At 31.8% G+C, this 20,479-nt stretch overlaps 1 protein-coding gene across 5 annotated transcripts in view; it reads left to right on the plus strand.

Moving 5' to 3' along the window:
• Positions 1–322: 322 nt before the first annotated feature.
• The window catches only part of LOC148621450 (uncharacterized), a 30,469-nt gene continuing 10,312 nt past the window's right edge, over positions 323–20,479 (plus strand). The window contains exons 1-25 of one of the 5 annotated variants that reach the window (XM_088575861.1): positions 323–411; positions 1,790–1,877; positions 3,187–3,266; positions 3,686–4,001; positions 4,580–4,630; positions 6,041–6,130; positions 6,904–7,082; positions 7,612–7,743; positions 9,159–9,251; positions 9,879–9,945; positions 10,335–10,375; positions 11,477–11,878; positions 12,317–12,600; positions 13,148–13,322; positions 13,760–13,996; positions 14,311–14,410; positions 15,367–15,512; positions 16,057–16,128; positions 16,738–16,878; positions 17,302–17,448; positions 17,687–17,865; positions 18,585–18,730; positions 19,290–19,411; positions 19,813–19,893; positions 20,042–20,266. In XM_088575861.1, the coding sequence (XP_088431987.1) occupies positions 1,826–1,877; positions 3,187–3,266; positions 3,686–4,001; positions 4,580–4,630; positions 6,041–6,130; positions 6,904–7,082; positions 7,612–7,743; positions 9,159–9,251; positions 9,879–9,945; positions 10,335–10,375; positions 11,477–11,878; positions 12,317–12,600; positions 13,148–13,322; positions 13,760–13,996; positions 14,311–14,410; positions 15,367–15,512; positions 16,057–16,128; positions 16,738–16,878; positions 17,302–17,448; positions 17,687–17,865; positions 18,585–18,730; positions 19,290–19,411; positions 19,813–19,893; positions 20,042–20,266 (3,558 nt within the window). In that variant the 5' untranslated portion in view covers positions 323–411; positions 1,790–1,825. Of the gene's footprint in view, positions 497–1,789; positions 1,878–3,186; positions 3,267–3,685; positions 4,002–4,579; positions 4,631–6,040; positions 6,131–6,903; positions 7,083–7,611; positions 7,744–9,158; positions 9,252–9,878; positions 9,946–10,334; positions 10,376–11,476; positions 11,879–12,316; positions 12,601–13,147; positions 13,323–13,759; positions 13,997–14,310; positions 14,412–15,364; positions 15,513–16,056; positions 16,129–16,737; positions 16,879–17,301; positions 17,449–17,686; positions 17,866–18,584; positions 18,731–19,289; positions 19,412–19,812; positions 19,894–20,041; positions 20,267–20,479 lie in introns of all 5 variants that reach the window. The other 4 variants (XM_088575862.1, XM_088575860.1, XM_088575859.1 and 1 more) reach the window with 4 other exon arrangements.

Here is a 20,479-nt window from a genome sequence, read left to right on the forward strand (position 1 = left end):
AAAAAAATAAGAAATATCAATTGCAACATGTTACAAATAAACAGTAAAAAATCTGTTTCAATGTTGAAACTTGCAATCGCTGTGGTCAAAATACAGGGACGAGTCCCGGATTGGTCACCACTTAAGAATTGTATGGATGTGCATAACATGTACATATTAAGTTTGAAAATGCCATAGTGAAGAGAAATAAATCAGGGATACAATTATGCAATTAAGACAATTAGCTGATTAAAAACAGAATGTATGTAAACTTTATTTTGTAACAAACTGATATACAAACTTAATGGACAGAACATGAAATGAACACGTTAATATTGTTTTTGACGTCACCAATCACCATAGTTGTTTACAAAGCTTCATAATGGCGACCTAACACAGGCACCTAGCCATAAAACACTACAAAGTATAACGGTAGAAGTTCAAATACATTAATACCTTTATAAGATTTGTATATGGCCTCATCTTTAACCAGTATCGAGAAATTAGCATGTATGATGTAAATATCGAACTCCAAAATAGAAGATCCATTCAGAAGACTTGTAGTTATAACTTATATATCATATCATATGTTATATTGTGCAAGTAATAAAAATCGAAACTTATCTGTTAATTGTTCCTGAAAATTACATTGAAAAAAAATCCTTTTCTTAATTTGATCGAGAATAATAATTAGGGAATTTGAATTTCCATTGTCTATGGATGCCACCAATGGCACCATGATCGGTTGAGCTGTGACTCACAAAGATGGTTTGTAAAGTGAAAGCAAGGAGTTAAATATAGAAGGATTTGCATCTTGTAAATTATCGCAATATCTTGTGTGGCGAGATTTCTGTATACTAGCCACAGCTACTTGCTGCTTATACAGTTAAAATTAGGTCATATAAAACACTGATATCACAAAGGCAGGAGAAGCTACAGATATAAAAATTCTTTTATACACTGTCAGACCATTTTAATCAATTTGAAACAAATTTTATGATGATCGTTTGGGTTTTTAAGAAGGAGTTAGAAATTTAATTTAGGACGGAATGCCTTTTCTCGAGGGCGTGACTCCGGCCGCCATTTTTTATATCAATAGTTGGTCAGATAAAAATGTTGATATCATGCAAGAATGGGAGGCTACAGCTACAAAATTTCTTACATACACCCTTGGACCATTTCTGATCAATTTGAAATAAATTTTATGATGACAGATGGGGTTTAGTAGGAGGAGTTTAAATTTTAAATGAGGAGGGTAACAAAGGTGGGGCTATGCAGTCAGGAATCAAAACAAAGGCTTGTGTAAACGTTGATATCTCAAATGCAGGGAAAATTACCACTGTAAAACTCCTTGTATACACCCCTTGTACTATTTCTGATCAATTTTTAGCAAATTTTATGATGATTGGTCGAGTTTGGAATAAGGAGTTTGAATTTTTAATTTTCAACCTGGTCCCACCTTCAAAGGTGGGACCAGGTTGAAAATTTGATAAGAAATTAAGGTCTCAAATATCGAGATATTGATCAAAACAAAACATTGAAAAAGTCTGGAGGTAACTTGAGGTGGGATATTTTAATTTGTTTTTCAAACCATATGGGTCAGAATACCTACATTTATCATGATGAAATGTTGAAGCGTTGGAAATCATCGGCCATTAACAAGGCACATTTAAAGGTGCCTCTGGTTAACTTGTGTAGATCTCCTAAAGCTTTTTTAAAATCTGTTGCAACTATTTTCTTTATTCAATTATCTTATCTCAAAAGATGTATGCATTTTGATGTGGTAACAAGCATGCTCCTTATATTTCAGATTACTGTCCTGCAGGTCAGGAACTAGTAATTAACAATGGCTACTAAAGAGAAAATAAAGAAAAAAAGCCCTGCAGTTGCACCTGAAGGTTTGTACATAATATCAGGAATGTGTTTAAGTTGAAGTAATGAAATTATGGGAGCTCAGCTTAACTGTATGAATAAGAATAATTGCACCAGACTGTAATTCCTTGTTAAAACTTGAGAATACTGAAAAGACAAAACATGATGAACAAGTCACAACACCAAGAAACCTAAAAGTACACACTGAAACCAAACAAACTAAAAGCATTAGACGTAAAACAAAAATTGGTCCTCTGGCCACTCGCAAGTGATATTAGAAATTTTACAGTGAAATTCAATGAACAAATCTATATACTGTATTTGGTCAAGTAAATTCAAAAGTCTTAAATTCACACATTGATTAAACCAGGTCATAAACTATTTTGAACTGTCATGACGGTCAAGACTGTGTCAATTCTGTTTGGTTTGTTATTGTTTAATGCAGGGATTGAATTTAAGGAATTTTCCATAAGCTAAATTTAGCAAGTACTGACAATTTACATTCTCAAATCTAAGTTACTTGAGTGATTTCTGAACTGAACTTATGATAATACATGTAGAATTCCACATGCAAATTTTAGCAAGTGGAAATAATTTCTATTGGCAAAATTGAACTTTAACTTGCATTTAGCATGTATTTTCCCTAAAGTTATATCCCTGTAATGAATTAACTCCTAGAGTTTAAGGGGTAATGTACAGCTTGAAATACATACTACAAATAGGGTTAGTTTTGTAAAATATTTGGGATAAAAATTGGGGTACAAGGTGTACAAATTTTATGTGTATATGTACACTAGCATATTTCACATTTCTATTAAAACTGACTCACCAGTCACATCAAATACTTTAAAATAGGTAGTCCCTGTTCCTCCACCGAGCACACAGTGTGTAGGGGATAGAGAAAATAGGTAATCTTTGCTCCTTCACCAAGCACACAGTATGTAGGGGATAGAGAAAATAGATAGTCTCTGCTCCTCCACAAAGCACACAGTGTGTAGGGGATAGAGAAAATAGGTAGTCTCTGCTCCTCCACCAAGCACACAGTGTGTAGGGGATAGAGAAAATAGGTAGTCTCTGCTCCTCCACCAAGCACACAGTGTGTAGGGGATAGAGTGAAAACTGGTTGGCTCAAGTCAGAATAATTTGTCCATGTGGAGTGACATGCCTACCTGTATTCTGTTGCTTCTTTGAGCTAGAAAAATAAAGATAAGTTTTAGCATTTCTGACTAGTACAAAGCATCATCTGTTCCAGTAGTCAAACGATTTCCTCCTGTAAAGCATGAACTATTTGCAATAATCAATCAGTCAACAATTGCTATTTCTATTTATTGATAGTTGAGAGACCAGGTAGTGCACACAGTCAGATAAGTGTCAAATCTGCTGAGACATCTAACATCACAGACAATACAGAGAAGGTGGGTAAACATTAAATAATTGAAATGTACTATTGGTCATAGATGTAGACAGTTTTAGTTGTACTCTCCGATGAATAAATTTTATTTGATTCATACTTATTTTTTTGTCAAAAAAAGGTCAGATATGTAATGTAAGTTTCTTTGACTTCGTTAATTAATTTTTTGTTCCAGGTAAACCACAGTTGTTTTCTTTTGTAAAGGTATATCATGTAGAAATTCTCAGTTTATTGGTATTTATGTTGTTTTTTTCATAATGCATATCATGTAATTGTCAGTTGGTCTATTTATTGTTTATAAAAAGTAAAACTAACTGGACATTTGTCATAAATCATTAAATGTCATACTTATTGTCATGTTTCTTATTCAAAAGTCTTATTTTATTCTTTTGCCATCATACCTGAAACCCTTCTTCATTATAGTTTATAAAAGATGAAACAAATCATGAGAAAGAACAACATGAACAGACAAGTCGGGGGCCATCAGATTTACTGGTAAAACCTAACATAGAAAGTAAGAAGAAGAAAGAAGACAAAGATGACAAGAAAAAGAAGAAAACAAGTGATGAAAATGAAAAGAAAAAGAAAACTGATGAAGAAAAGAAGAAGCCAAGAGGGAAGAAAACTGCTGTGCAGCCATCCCCATCCTCAGGCATGGAGGGAACAGTATCTACACCCAAACCTGTAGACCCAACTGGTAGTGCTGTTTCACTTAGGTCTAATGCTTCTACTGTCAAAGGTCAGTTGTAAGATGAGAAACTAAGGAGTGTTTTGATTTCGACTCAGTTCTTAATTTTGACTAGGAAAATGATTGGATATTGAACTATTAGACTTGATTTAAATTTTAGTCTGCTAACTTGGTCAAACATTGGAAATTTCTATAGTTTCGAGCAGGGCTTTAGTGTTGTTTGTACACATTTACTTGTTTATCTGATATTAAAGGACAACTTCGAATTTATGAATGATATAGAATTTAGAAAAATATGAATGAATAAAGCAGCATTGCATCTATCAAATGTACTTATCTACAAGTTAATACTTCAATTATATAGGAAACACATTTAGTGTTTCCCCAGTCCTATTATAGTATGAATTATAGAGATGTGCTTTGTAGCATTATAATTTTAGCACTGTGCTATATGTATCTGAAATAAATTTTGATTAGAATGGGCTTTAAGAACTGCACTATAGTATTTTAGGGTATTCCTAAAGACCTGTGTTATACCAGTAAGTATTGTGCTGTTTTGAATTCATGGGGGAGATCACTACATATTTTATTTTCACAGTAATATTTTAATAAAAGTTATTTGATTTCAGAGGCCTGGACTGATGTAAGTGAGGGTGGATCACAGGCTGATTTGAATCCAGGTAAATTTTCATATTTTTTAATTTGCTTTTTGTTTTTAACATAGAAGTTTTTTTTATTAACTTATTGCACATCAGTTACTTGTGTCCTGTGCACATTTCAATCTAGTGTGAAATGCTTTATTGTTCCATATATTCTTAAATCTTACTTATCCACATATTTAGATGAATTGAATGTCAAATTTCTTCAAACATTATATCATCATTCGCTCATATCTTATTTGATAGGAATTAGCTCAATAAAACTTTGTTCCTTCCTGATATCATACTGTTTTTATACCCTGCCACACAAAGTGGAGACCTTTCAATAAATTGTTTGTCCGTCCATCGGTCAGTCTGTCCCTCAACGTTTTCCAGATGATAGCTTGAGAAGGGATCAACGATTTTTTTAAAACGAAAACTTTTCACCATAAAATGGTTTAGTACAACAAATTTAGGTAAGGATCAATTTTCAGCAAAACCCAAAATGTGGTTTTGAATTAGTCCATTTTGAACATTTTGCCATCCTCCCTTTTTACCATAAGGGGTATCTCTTGATGTTCCATTAATTCCTTGTTTTTAGAGTCTGTAATGCATTGCTTCACCACTTACTTACTATGAGTTTGAGATGCTAAAATACTTTGTGTGTGAGCTTTTTGTTACCCTCTGAGGATTCATGTCTTACCTAATTTTTGCTTAATTATTTAGAAATATGAATAGTGTTCTGCATGGTAAATCCCTATTTATGCTTTTTGCAAGGTCTGCTTATTCTTTTTAAAAAAATCCTCATTTAGGTACTGGATGTTTTTTACATGATACATGTATTTTATACAAACAGTATTTCTGTGTTTATTCTTTTGCACAAGTTAACTATTTTGCACTTTATTTTGAGCAGTTTCAGAAATGAACTGTATTGGAAAAGGACTTTGTTTGATTTTCTTTGCTTAGATATTAGCAATTATATACTTATTGAATTTGTCTAAGCATTCAGAACACAGAACAAAAAATAGTTTATTTTTCCGTTTATCACTCTACATAATCAATCATCCAAAATATTCATTTCTGAAACAACCACTGAGCTGACAAAATCTTTTTGACATGCATTTTTTGAAATGCAATTGATCTTTATCAAAATTTGCCAGTTAGGCAAAGGAGGTTCAAAGGTTTTGACAGCTCTGGGTCTGGTTTCATAAAACATCTCAAATTGAGATTTTCCTCAAATCCTTTCTCAACTCAACTCAACTCAACTCAATTTTTTTTTTTGAAATTGAAGATTTAAGGAAAAAACTCAGGACTTTGAGGAAACTCTCCACCAAAGATTTTTTAATGAAACCCAGGCCTGCTTGTTTTTTTTTCATAACAAGAACTTACTTGTTGATTTGATTAATCTTTACTAGCAAATGTTCTATGAATGTGCTTTCTCCTTCTAACCAGTAGTTACTAGTCCATCTTCTAGTGTAATTAGTGTTAGAGAAGCAGCCAGAGAAAACAGGAGATACAATGCCAATATGAAGGGCAAAGCAGGTATTGATATCATCAATTTTATAAACAACAATGTAGATTATTCATAAATATTCCTGTAACCACAACAGTAAGAGGAATATTGACCAATCACATTATCAATATAAAGAAATCAGTGTGAATTTTTTTTTCTTTAGATAAGCCAATTACATCACTTTATTTTTAGCTCTGTGCTGTCAGAAGTTGATTTTGGCCAAAATGCACTATTGGCACTGTACTATGATTTGAAGGCAAAACCAATAAATGTGCATTTCCTGGAAGCATTGTACTATCTGGGTGTGATATCTAAACTTTATTGTAAGAACACAGAGTTTGGAAATGTTGTGATGGAACTGAAATAAAGAAAAACCATGATTGGGGGGAAGTTTGAAATTCATATACCAAGGGATACATACAAAGTTATGAAAAAAATACATTTTTCTGGGTGAGATTTATTTCATGACTTGTTTGTACTTTAAATATTTTCTGAATAAATGTTTAATCTAAAGATTAATGTTTTGTGAATGCAGGTAAAATCGTTGTTAGCATGTAGACAATAGTTAGAAATAAAGATGTATTCTATCATTTCTGTGCCTGTATCATGATTTTTCTAGATGTTAATCTGGTTCATGAGATGACTTTTCACTTTTTGACACATTTGATAAAGAAAATGTAGATTATAGCTGAATTACATTAATAATTGTGAAATCTTCTCTCATTTAACTAAAAGAAGAATAAAAGACAGAAAGATACAAAAGTATAAGGCATGGCTACCAGTATTTCATTTGATATTGTAGAGTCAGTATCACAAAAGACTGAAGAAGATGAAGTATCTGATCATGCCTACATTCCATATAAGTATGCTAGAAATTGTATTGCTAAGATAATGGAGGATATGAAAAATATGAAAGTTACTCATATTAGGATTGTCAATGAAATACAAGGACAGTATAAAGAAATAGAAGATGAAACACAGGTAAGGACATGTTGATATTACTTTTGTATTTTACTGACTGTTCTTTTTATACTTATTTTGTCTAAAGATATTGTTATGAATTGAGTTTGAAGATATCTTATTGAAGTGTAAGTGTTTGTAAGAATCAGGCAAAATGGGAAAAATCAGAAACATGCATGTCAAAACCACACCAATATGACAATAAGATATTACTCAAGGATGCTTTTTCTATTTGAAAAGACCATTATTCGATCTCTGCATCATTGGATTTACTCAGAAATTTTTCAATAGATTCTTAGAAAAATGAAGTTGTCTGTCCTTGAAATGTTCATTTTCAGTGCATTTCAGTGAAATTGTAAATCACTGGTCCAGCATGATACGGAAAATCTTGTCTGTTTTCCTTCATTCTGATGGTGCAAGTAGTCAAATTACACTATCAAAATGATGGTTTTTTTTCATACATTGTTTCACCTTCTCCAAAATAAAACAAAGAAATGATCTAAAAGTGAATGAGTGACTTAGACTTCAGAACTGTTAATCTAAATTTCAGTCCCAGTTTAACACCTATGTGTTTTTCCTGAGAGACCAGTACTCTAGCAAGGTTAAGACATTTAAACAGGTGATAGATGTACATAGACTTGACCTGGAGAAGAAAGAGCAATACTGGAATGAAATGTTGCAGGTATATTGTTTTATTTATTGGTTTCTTTCATGTGATGAAAATGTTAAAGCCTACCTTTAAGATATCTTTACTTGATGTTACTTTGAATTTACTACATACTTTCACAATCCAAAATCGCATGAAAATTAATACTAGTTGTGATGTCTTGATGAAAAAATTAAAATATCTAATTTTTAGCTAATTTTTCGCCAATTTTCTGGGTAGAAAGACAGTAGTAATGAAATAAGATGCTATTTTAGGCCTGAAATTTTGCCAAAACGTGAAAAAAGGACATTTTTTCATGAAAACTTAAGAATATATAGATTTTATATTTTAAGTAAGTTACTGGTACATGTAGCAGTGAATTGGATTAAAATTTGGCTAATGGGACTATGGCCCCCTTACCCTTCATTTCAGTGGGACATTTTCAATTTCAGTAGGGCATTCTAAAAAAAAAAAACATGGGACAAAATTTGGAATAGCAGCTATTGCCAGCTAGGCGTAGATACTGAAGACCAAATGTAGCATAAACAAACTTTTATTTACTCAGCAGATCAAATGTTCATTAAGAGTTGACATGTCAATAAATTGTCACATCAGATCACTTTTCTTTCCTGTTTGAGTTTTTTTTATACTAATGGTTGTCTAGTGCTTTATCATAGTCCACTGATCCCCTTTTAGTTTGACCCTAAGTAGTTTACCACAAATGATAGGTAGCGGTAAGAGCATATTTCTTCGTTCAGATTTTGGAATTTTTTTAGTGCGCTTTAGGACCAGATAATATGACTCCACCATCTCATTTTCAATAGGGGGTTCATAATCGTGTCCAGCTGCCAAGTTAGTGTCTACAACAATTGCAGTTTGATTCTGGTTACCATCATTATTTTTTTCTATAGGCTTTGAAAAAGATAACTTCTTTTGTTTTGAGTGTGGCTTAAAAAATGTTTTGGTGGCATTTTCAATTTCAAATGGGACCGCCAGTCCACACTTTCCTGATATTATCAAATTATTTAAATTCTTTAAAACAATGTTCATTACTCTTTCAAACGGATAAATGATCAAGAATATGTAATGTCAACAAATCCACAAAGTACCGTTCATTCCCCGGTCCTCAAATCCCCTTGAAAACATGGCAATTAAAACACCCACCTGCAGTTAACAAAAGCCTTGTTAAAAGACATGTTCATGCCTTTTTAACTGTCACAAGTAGAGGAAGACACTCCATCATCAATGATGGAAGCTTAATGCGTGCACATGACGCGGCACATTTGTCACTCAATGCGCCATTCTAAGAGGAAATGCAACTATGGCGCATGGCGCAGGGTAATCCCTATCACTGATGTAGTTAAAATTGCTTTTATTTATTTGTAAAATGTTTTGGATATCCTATACACTTCAATTTTTTAAGTACCGGTATTTGTATTTTTTATTGGCAGAGTCTTGCTGAGAGAAACAACAAATTATTGAGGGATAAGAAAGTCCTCCTTGTCCAGAACAAGGTAGAGATAGAAAGACTGGAAAAAGAAAAGGTTAGAACTGTTTTCTGGATTGATTTTAATGTTATAAAAATATCAAAGAATTATCTCACAAAAATGTATGATAAATGAAAGAGGATAATTAATAAACCATATTTAGGTTATCTCTACTGAGCCCCATTCTCCTTTACCTGATAATGATGTTATTCTTGAGCTAGCAAATATGCTTAGGGCAAAACTACAAGGATTAGGAAATTAGATTTAAAGAAGTAGACTTAAGAAAGGGACACAACCTGTACAAATCATTGGAACATTTGTATTCAGCATTTTACATCAATATCATGTAAGCATCAAAGTAACTTGGATTGATTTCATTCTGTTTCAAATGAAAGCTTGATAGGCTTGGTGAAATTAAATATGATACAGACATATCACTGATTTCAAGAGTTGTGTCCCTTACCCTAGGTCTACCTCCTTAAAGTTCAGAAGCAACATGTTTTCTAATTGGGAAAAAAAATCTCATCATCTCATAAATGTAATTTTGCTAAGTGACAGTGACATCATCAATATTCTTTATGTTTATTTATTAAATTTTGATTATAATTACGAAGAAAGACTATTTTTCTTTAATAACCCCCATCTCATTACGAACACTTGAAATAAACTATTGCTTGATTTCAGGTTGAAATAACTAAAGAATTTACCAACAAATTAGATGCAGCAACTGCATCCTTGGCTACTGCTAAAGGTAGGTGTTTAATAAAAAATTTCTTTTCTCAAAATATGTAAGTTCACATACAAAATGTACATTAGATAAAAAAAATCAACCATATTTCTGAACATTACAACTTCGTTATTGTTGAATGTTAAGTCTTATACCCCCAGCTCCACATGCTGAGTGTATGTAGTGAATTTAATGTCCATATATTTGCCACTCATTCCATTGCAGATGATGATTATCATTCTCTTGTTAAAATCTTTAAAACAATGTTCTGTGATTAAAAAATGTACAAAACAATGCTTAGAGTCTTGAAATTATACAGGATTTGTCATGCTTTATTATGGTGTACAAGGTATTATGCATTTTGAATGTAGGTGAAATTATGGCCACCAGATCAAGTTTCGATACTTTTTCAGGTTTTGAAGACAAAGCATCCACTTATGAAAAGGAAATCCAGGTATTTTTTTTTTAATTTTGTAAGCAGAGAAGCAAAAATTTACAGAAATAATAACATATATACTCGCCTAAATTTTAAACACTGGGAAGGGTTCTGACTAGTAGACTAGTTCTCGACTATGAAGAAAAATTTTCAGCCTAAAGAGCGTGACACCAACATAGAACAGCCAGACCAGTGCTGTTTACTTCAATGTTAAATTGTAAACATCACCTTAAGGAAGACTGTCTTCATCTTCTACCTTATGGTGCAGTAAAAGAATATTTACTGTTTAGTCTGAAACTTACTAAAATATCTTCAAATGAGTTGTTAGAGTGTCATAAGCTTTCTGTTTTATTCTTTGTTTTTCATTATATTTATGATTTTAATATGGGTTATTGGTTAGAAATTAGAATGAATGAGAAAATGGCCATATGAAAACAATCCACATGGCTTGTCAAGAATTTACCGTAATTACTTGCTACTATAGAAAAAACTCTTGCTTGTTGAAGTTATCAACACAAACAGGTATACTCATTGTAATTAAGGAATGTTAATGATGCAGCAGTCAGAAATCAGTCCGACTTATAAGCGGTCAAGGCTAGGTTCTAGAAATTTTGGGCCGAAGAAGGGGTCCCACGTATAGGCAGATCGACTTATACTCTAGTATATACAGTAAATGGAACATTATCTTCCTTGTTTGTATTGTGTCTAATTGTTGTCTCATTTACCAAATGGTTGAGGAATACATGCTATAAACATATCAATTTTCGTGGTAGCTAATTTTTGCGGATTCTGTCAAGTGAACATATTTGCGAGTATCAATTTTCGCTGTTTAAAAAAATATATTATCATTTTATTATGTTTAAAATCAATTTCACAGGTACTATTTTTTGTGCTTTTCTGACCACCTCAAAAACCGGGAAAATTAATACATTTACAGTATAGCTAATTTGTGGATTTCTAAATATAAAAAGAAAATAATGTATATTATCATTTGTCAATTAATGTCAAATTAAAGATGTCTTTGAAAATATAATACTGACCATCAAAAATTGAAAAGATTGAAAAGATGATTTGTTAGAGTTCATTTAAATTATTGTCATCTTTTCAATGCTGTTTTAGGAATTAAAAGAGGAAAATGATAAGAAGGATGCTAGAATCAAGGAACTTCAGGTTGTACCAGTTGCAGTTGGAGGTGGGTCTGATGATGAAGAGATAAAACAGCTGAGAATGGAACTGGCAATGAAAGAAGATGAGCTAAGAGCAGCTAGGGCTGGAGGAGCAGTTTCTAAGACAGAGGAGACCAATGTACAAGCTAGCAAGCCAATTGTGATACCAGCAGTAATCAGTGGTGAAGAAAAAGAAAAAATGTCTAAAGAAAGGGGAGAAATTACAGAGGAAAGGGACAAAATGATGGAAGAAAGAAGAGAAATTGACGATGAGAGGAAAGAATTCCAAGATGAAAGGAAGAAATGGTTGGATGAAATTAACAGGCTTACAGTTGAATTATCTGATCAAAAAATGGTAATTACCTTTTAAAAAGTATGAAGTGCTAACAGGATATAGCAGAATAATAACTGCATGTTACACTCTTTGCTATTTAATTTTGTTTTTTAATTCAACACAACTCCAGAATTTTTCCCCTTCCTGAAGAGATTACCCATAAGTTTTTTTTACATTACCAAAAAATTAGTCGGATCCTGAAACATTAGGACCATAGCAACAGAGTAGTATAAAATATATTTAAGCAAGGCATTACTAGTAATGGAAACAGCATGATTCAGGTTGCATGGATAGATTGGTAGGTCAAAGCAACAAATATAAAAAATCATTTTAGATATCTTTGCATAAGCTAGGTTAGAAGATATTTTGAAAATAAAAAATTTAAACTGAAAAAAATGGCTTGTGATATGAAGTATGTATTGTTCTATGTGTATTCTCATGTCGGAAAACTTTTTTTAGGTAGTAGCAGAATTAGAAGTAAAAAATGATAGCTTCAGACAACAGTTGCAGGATATGGCCACTTTAGAAGCTAAGTACAAAGCTTTAGAGAGCCAGTATGAGGCCTTGGTTGTTATTGTCCAGAACTCAGATTCTGCCAAGACAACAGCTGAAGAAAATGTCTCCAAAACAAAAGCTGATAAGGACATGATGGAACAAGAACAGAAAGACAAAGAAAAAGAAATTAAACAATGGGAAGAAAAGTTCAAAAAGAAGCACAAGAGAGAACCAACTGAAGATGATAAGTGAGTGCAATAATTATTATATTAGTGCCATAGCGGAGTACTGTGAAATTTTGAAAACCAGGAATTAATGTATTTACAATACTACTCTATACTTCTACAAAAGTGAAAGTGGGGTTCTCAGTTTTACCTATTTTTATCAAAATCATGTTAGATTTGTTGAAATTTCAACTTTGATTCAGAGCTATTTAATTTTTATAAATTGATATTAAGTTTCTGGTTTAGATCAATGCTGTACATGTATATACCAATTTTAACTTGTACTCATTGTTTTTTCAATTATAAATTCTTTAACCATAAATTGTTGCTGTTTAATATAAATTACATCTAAACAGCAAATGTGAATTATCTTTCTCTGTGCAAAATTATAAAATTCTTTCCTACTTGTTCTTTGTCATTGCTTTAGATACAGAAATAGGCATGTGCTTTGTGTATTGCAGTTGATTAATGGGGGTACAGTCATTGACCCATCTAATCACTGTTTTCCAAATTGGCAGACTTAGGTGATGTCTTTCAGTAAGTAGTAACTTACAGTTCTCTTGTTTTGAAGGTCTGATTCAGTAAAGGAAATGTATGTCACTAAGGAAGAACTGGATACCATGGTAACATCCTTGGACAAAAAGCTAATAACCTTTGAGAAAGTTCAGAAAGGTGAAGTACCTGATCCACCTGAAGTAGTACCAGTTGCAATGACTTTGAAGGAGCCAGAGGTCAAGACAGTTGAAGTAAGATTTTTTTTCTAAAAATGGCTATTTGTTTAATACATTGAAATCTGTCTAAACAGAACTCCTTTTGGAGTTAAATATTTTTTTCTTTTTAGACAAGTGTTAAATTTACCATGGTTTCTGGTTTGTGGTTTAAACACATTTTTTGTTTGGGTTCAGGGGTCGGTTAAGACAGGTTTTTGGTTTGGGTTCATGATTTGGTTTAGACAGGTTTTTGGTTTGAGTTTAGGGTTCAGTTTAGACAGGTTTTTGGTTTGGGTTCAGGGTTCTGTTTAGACAGGTTTCACTGCAGTCCTTATCTTAAATGTCTGAATGGACAAAATATATTAAGACATCAGGGAAAATGTCACTATTTGAGGAATGGGAGTTGGATTTTTGTTTTGAATTCAGGTCTGAGCATTTTGTACACCCAATACTTACATATTGGTTAATTTCAGGTTAAAGTTCCTGATCCTTTGGTTGTAGAAGAATTACAGAAGGCACAAGCTGAGATTGCCAGACTCAGAGATCAGATTTCAGGTCTTCAGGAAGAAAATACTAATCATGCAAATACCATCAGCAAACAGAATGAGGAACTCTCTGGTCTTAGAGATAGAATTAGTCAGTTAGAGGCTGAGATTGCTGCTTTGAAAGCTGGGGCCGCAACAGTAGCCACTTCATCTATTAGCAATGAGGTATAAAGTAATTGTTTACTTGGATTATCTATGTACCCTATAAATTTTTAACAATTTGATGCTTGAAATAGGTGTGCTGGCTTGTTTGATGGATGTTACATTTCATTATATAATATACCCTTAAAAGTCTTTCAAAACTAAGATTTTTTAATAAAATATGTTGATGGCTATGTTGCATGCACATTTACTTTCCCTTTGAATGATTTTATTTTGTTATTTTATGACTTGAAGATCAGAAGTATTTCAAAAATAACTGTTTATTTACTTGTTAAAGTACAAGCTGTTTTTGCTAAATAAAATCTGATGCTTTTCAGGAAATAGAAAAGTTGACTGCAGAAAATAGAGAATTGAAGAAGGACATGAAAAAGATGTTAAAGAGAATGGAGAAACAGAAGGATACTCCAAAACCTACAGGTATTACTAAATGGAAATAAGAATAACCCTGTAATAAAAAGTCATTTGTCTTTGATTTTCCATTTGTTTGATGATTGATTTTTTATACACCTGTCTTTTGATAGTTATATACAGAATAATGGTAGTTCTAGAGTTGATACAGAAAATATCACAGTGTGCCTGATATGGTGAGATGTGATGTTCTGTTAAGAAGTTGAAACTGGCATTATTCTGTTTATCAGCAACATCACAGTCAATTTTATGTAGCTTAGTGATTGGAAATTGCCAATATTTTTTTGTATCATAGCAAGTGCCTAAGATCCAAAATATCAGACAATAAGAACTATGAAAAAAAACTGAAAAAAAAAGTTGCCAATAAATTATGGTATGCTGTTGAATGTCTGTCTGTCTGTGTGGCTGTCCAACCATCGGCCAGTCTTTAGGTCATTTGTTAGCTCTTGAACAATTTAAAGGTTTAATAATTTTTTGGGGCAAAATTTGTCTAATTCAAAGGAATTGATCTTTTATTTTTCTTTGTTTTCTTGTTTAGGATTTCAGAGTTCTGGCTTTTTTAACAGGAAAATGGGTTATGGTTTTTTTAATGTACTTTAGCACAGATGTTTATTCATACTTTTTAGACAAAATTAAAGAAACAAGACTTTTGCTATGTAAGAAAGAACCCAGAACTATTAATTTGAATAATTTAAGCAATTTTTATACAGAATTTATTTTGTTGTTAAAATTAGCTAACTAAGTTTGTATGTAAGATGCCTGTAAAATTTTCCACTTTGAAAAAGTAGTTCAGCTTTATAATCAAGACTCTAAACATTGGTAATTTAATATTTTAGTTATCATGTTTTTGTGTTTTCAAATCCTAGGGGATTTTCTCATACATGTTTATACTACATGTCCGTTTTGTACTGGTTGATGATTTCATATATGAAGGGATTTTCTTATATTTTTTTTTATTATTGCAGACCCAGATGAGAGAATGCAGAATATGGAAGGGAAAGTGCTGGAACTTGAAGATAAGGTGATAGATCTGGAATCAGACAATAGGGGGTTAATGGAGGATAAGGACAAACTTATGGCAGAGAAAAACAATCTTATGGAGGAAATAAATGTAGGTGCAAATCACTATTGATGTATGATTTTACAAAATTTTGGTCAAAATGAAAGCTTGAATAAATATAAAAAAAATTGCTGAAATTAATAGAATGCATGTATTTTATTTTCAGCAGAATGAGCATTAAAATTTATCAAACATAATTAATGTAAATCATATTTTGATAAGTATGTTGGTAAATTTCCTGCCATGGTTGACTGGTTTAAGTTGTTAATGCTTGAAGGTTTACTTTGGTGGTCTTACTGTAGTATGCATGTTTTAAGTGGTGAAGGTCGTAGGTTAGGTTTCCAAATAAGTTATTTCAAAGACTTCAAAATTGATGAGTCACATCTTCTCAAAGCTTTTAGTAGATGGCAACTGGACCGCATTGAGTGAGAAAATTGTACATGAGTGGGGTGAAATGCCTTCCTTCGGTATGTTGCTAATCCAGTTTTGAATGTAGGTCTAGTGCAAAGGCTTGGTCTTCTCAATTGATCTTGATATGCATAAAATGTTTGCTAATGGATGTTAAACTACAATTAATCAATCATTCTAATTGCAGGTACTGAAAGTTGCAGCAGCAACAACCACTGTTACACCAGTTACATCCACTCCTTCCTCTTCAGCAGCTGATGTAAGTTTTTATTTACTAGTTTGGTACAAATTATGTCTAGGAGGCTGTCTTTTTTGCTGCTTCATTATGATTATTTTTTTAATTGGTCAACTTGGATGGTTTCTGTATATATGAGTGCTATTGTAGTATTTCATTTAAATTGTGAATTGAATTATGCTGTATGGTTAGATAGATTAAAACTCTTGTTTTCAAATCTCTCTAAAATGATATTTGTCATAGTGTTTAAAAATTTTACATAACATCTAATACCCAAAGCAATCAAAATGTATGCAAATAAATATTTCTTATCATTGCTTATTTGGTCGATTTTGCTCCTTTGATAGCGCTGGATGTTGCAAGCCAAAAGCAACCCCTGGCTCACAACTGGTTGTTGGCCTGATTATAAATCATTATAAATGAAAAACAAAACAGTGTAATAACTTATGAATGTACAATATGTCAGTTCTTTTTATATGCAACTTTCAATTTATATATTTCTATCATGAGAATATGATAGTTAATGTTATCCTGCATTTCTATTTTCTTGATCTTTTATGCTAAAGAGATATAAATTTGAAATAGATTGTGCAATATGAACTTAAAAACTTATGAATGCAACACGTATTACAGGGATGTAATTTGCCAGAACATGCAGATCTTATCATTCAGCTGGAAATGAAGAAGAAAGAATTAGAAGAAAAGGATAGGGAACTATCAGAAAAGGAGAGAATGATTGAAGAAAAGGAGAAATTAATTGATGAGAAGATGAAGGTAGTTTTTTTTTTAATTGATTATTCAAGCAAATCAGATTTTGAAATTTGAAACATCACTAGTTTGAACAGGAAAATTGTAAAAAATTAAATTGTTGAACAAATTATCAAAATAGTAAAAAATGTGACGAGAACAACAGTTCCTACACGTTATAATCCACTGTGTGAATTGAACTTACTTGTATATTTTGTGATTTTCATGCCTTGTCATGAGATTTTGTCTAAAAGATTTTTATATCCTGTCACATGAAGTGTGGCATTATAGAAAACATCACATGATCACAGGTACACATACATATATGCATGTACATAAAAAGTAGAACATTTTGTAATATTTTATGGGTAATTTGAACATATTTCTGTTTTCCTGTTAGTAGCTAATTGATTCTAAAAATAACCTGATACTTTTTTTCTATTATCACAGGAAATTGAAAACCTTAGGACCCAGACAAAGGAGATGAGAAGTGATATGATGAAAATGACCAAATCATATCAGAAACTTCAGACTAAGTTAAAAGATCTTGAACAACTTGAGAAGACTAAAAAACTTTTACAAGCCATGGCTTTTTATGTAAGTATAAAAAGACAATATAAAATATGATAGATGTGTAAATGATGTATAACTTCAAATAAAGATCTTGCAGCTGATTGAAGAGCAAAAATTTGTCTTGTTCGTAGTTTTGTATTTTATACTTATACATCAGCACTATTATTTCTTTATTAACGACCAAACTAAAATGGGAATAAAGAGCAAAAATGAATTTGAATCGTTTATTTTAAATATTGTTGTAATTTTACTTTTATCAAAGGTACAAGAGATTCATCGTGATTTACCACCAGCTGGTGAGGCTGTGAAGAAGAGATTAGATTCTGTTTCTCCTGGTGTTCCTGCTCTGAAGACTGCTGAGGAGAAAAGTCAGAAAGCTTATGATGCTTGGGCAGAAAAGTTCAAAAAGAAAAATGGCAAAGATCCTGGCAATAAAGACAGGTTAATTTTTATTTGATATATTTACTCTTTTTAAAGTAGTAGGATTTTATGATCTCATGTGTAGAGGTATATTTGCTATGTCATACATTCTACACCTGTTTCACCTAGAATCTTTTTTGTAAATATATCTATGGAATTTTAATATTTTTATTTGGTTGTGTACATGTTTAGTGAAAAGTTTCAATTTAACTAATTTGTGTTGGTAAGATTTATTATATTTTACAAAGTAATTTTTATGTTTTTTTTTTGTTTTTACACTGATGTAGGAAAATAATTATTTTTAAACAAATTTTATTTTATTATTACTTCATACTTGTATTTTTAAATAAAATGCTAATTGTGTATGAAAAAAAAAATGTAAAAAAATATCTTATTACATTCAATTTGTTACAATGCAAAATTCGAAATTTTTGTGGATCAGTCATATGGTATTTTAAATTGCAAAGCTGCATCAGAACAATCATCGATCGCCAATCTGTCAGTTGGTAGTTGTGCAGATCAGTGCAGGGACTTTAACAGTCATAGGTACATTTATCAATTAAGAAGCACCACAATCAAATGTACTAACTCATGCAATCAAAACCATTTATTATTTCCAAGACAATTGGAATACATTTACTTACTATTTTATGCTTTAAAAAAAGATCCAGAGTGTTGGTCATGTATGTGTACATAGAGTATATACAGTTTTGCTGAAGGAAAAATGATCTGTTTTACAGAGATGCAGAAGGAGAGAAACTGTTTAGAGCAGTAGAAGCCAGTAAGAAGGAACATGAAGACATACAGGTTAAAGTGGAGGCATTAACAATCATGCAGACAGGGGATTATAAAGCTCCCATACAAAGGGAGAAAACTATCATTGAAGGTAAAAAAAAACCTGCATGTAAAAGATAAAATATTTTTTCACACTTAAGACAAAATGTACTTGTGTGTAATTAAGCATTTCTTATAATTAATGTTTTCTAACTATAGTAATATGACATGTGTCAAAGATCACAGCCATGGTAAAACTTGAAAAAACATATAACCAATATTATAGACGTGTTACAGTCTTATTTCTGACCTTGAAGATAATTTTTTTTTTCCAATTTTACCCATGTCACAACAAAATTTTGCTCCATAACAGTTTGCATTTGGTGCAACACATAAGATGTGTCTTATTTAAAACATGAAGAAACTAGTCCTGTTAGAATTGAAACAGACTCCTTTCCAAGATTTAGTTCTTAAATAAGACCAGTTCATGGTTAATAGAGAAGTTAGTTTTGATTATGAATTTTTAAAAAGAATTACTAAAATATACAATGTCTTTCTATCCTCTGAAAAACTTCATGCTTAAAAAAAATTGTTAAACAAGTAAATTCTTTCCTTGAAAGATACACTGTAAAAATACCAGGCAATGCACACAATCATCTTTGTCCTTTCAGAGGAGACTCCAGTTGTAAAAATGGAACAACAGATGTCTGAAATGGACAACAAACTTGAGAATTTAGAGAGTGTAAATGATCAGCTTAAATCAGAAAAGAGTGAGATGAATGCAAAATTGAGGGTAAAGTTATAAATCTTTTTAATTTATGTTAATACGTTAGTCAATTGTTGCAAACTTTTCCATTAGACTCGTCTATCAATTATAATTTCTTCTTCAGAACTGTAACCTATGACAGGAAAATCTTTGATCTTAAAGACCAAAAAATTTCCCTAAACAATTTGATTCATTAATGGGACTATCTATTCCTGATATAATGACTAAGGGTGAGTTTTGATGTTGTAGTTTTAATTCCACATTGGTACATTTTGACTGTACAGATTCTTGGTCAGACATATAGAAATATTAAAGTTTCATTCCAACTTCCAAGACCAAAAGGCAATAGCAGATATTGGTCTGAAATACTGAATATTACATTGTATAAGAATGTATGTTATCTATCCAGTATGGTATTTGTTTTGTAGGACTTGGAAGTTCAATTAGAAGAAGCAAGAAACAAAGCAGCATTACAAGCAACTCTGGCCACTGGAGATATGAATACTGAGGTAGGTACAATAAAGTTACATAAATAATGGAAATAAGAATTGAGTTCAGTAAATATATTTTCCTATCTTGTCACAGGAGTCATTCTAGATTTTCTCTCCATATGTACAAATCAAGCCATATTCTTCATTAACTTATGTTGTACTTTAGGAGTTATCCAATCAAATCACAGCACTTCAAAAGGAAGTATCCTTATCTGAAGCAGCCCTGCGACAAGAGAAATTAGCTCACAGTGCCACCAAAGATGAATTAGAAAATCTACGCAATCAGATGTCTTCCATGAAAGATGATGTAGAAAGTCAAAAGACAGAGTTAGAAGCCAAATTGGCCAGTGATAAGAAAGTCATGGAGGCAGAAATAAAAGCTAAAGATCAGGTAAAGTACATGTATAAAGTTTTCTTTAACAAAATACATGTACTAAACACATGTACGATACTTTTTACCAGCTTTTATGGATTTTGCTTTGACAATTCTAATTTCAAATTTCTGTATAATGTTTTACATAGTAAGTTTTCTATTATATTTATGTTGTCCTATCTGGAAAGTGCCCATGAGACACAGTTTCTCTAAACAGTACAAGCCTATTTG

Source organism: Perna viridis, chromosome 3, assembly GCF_037379345.1.
Source record: "Perna viridis isolate PV_CMFRI_1.1 ecotype Kerala chromosome 3, ASM3737934v1, whole genome shotgun sequence".
Taxonomy (NCBI): domain Eukaryota; kingdom Metazoa; phylum Mollusca; class Bivalvia; order Mytilida; family Mytilidae; genus Perna; species Perna viridis.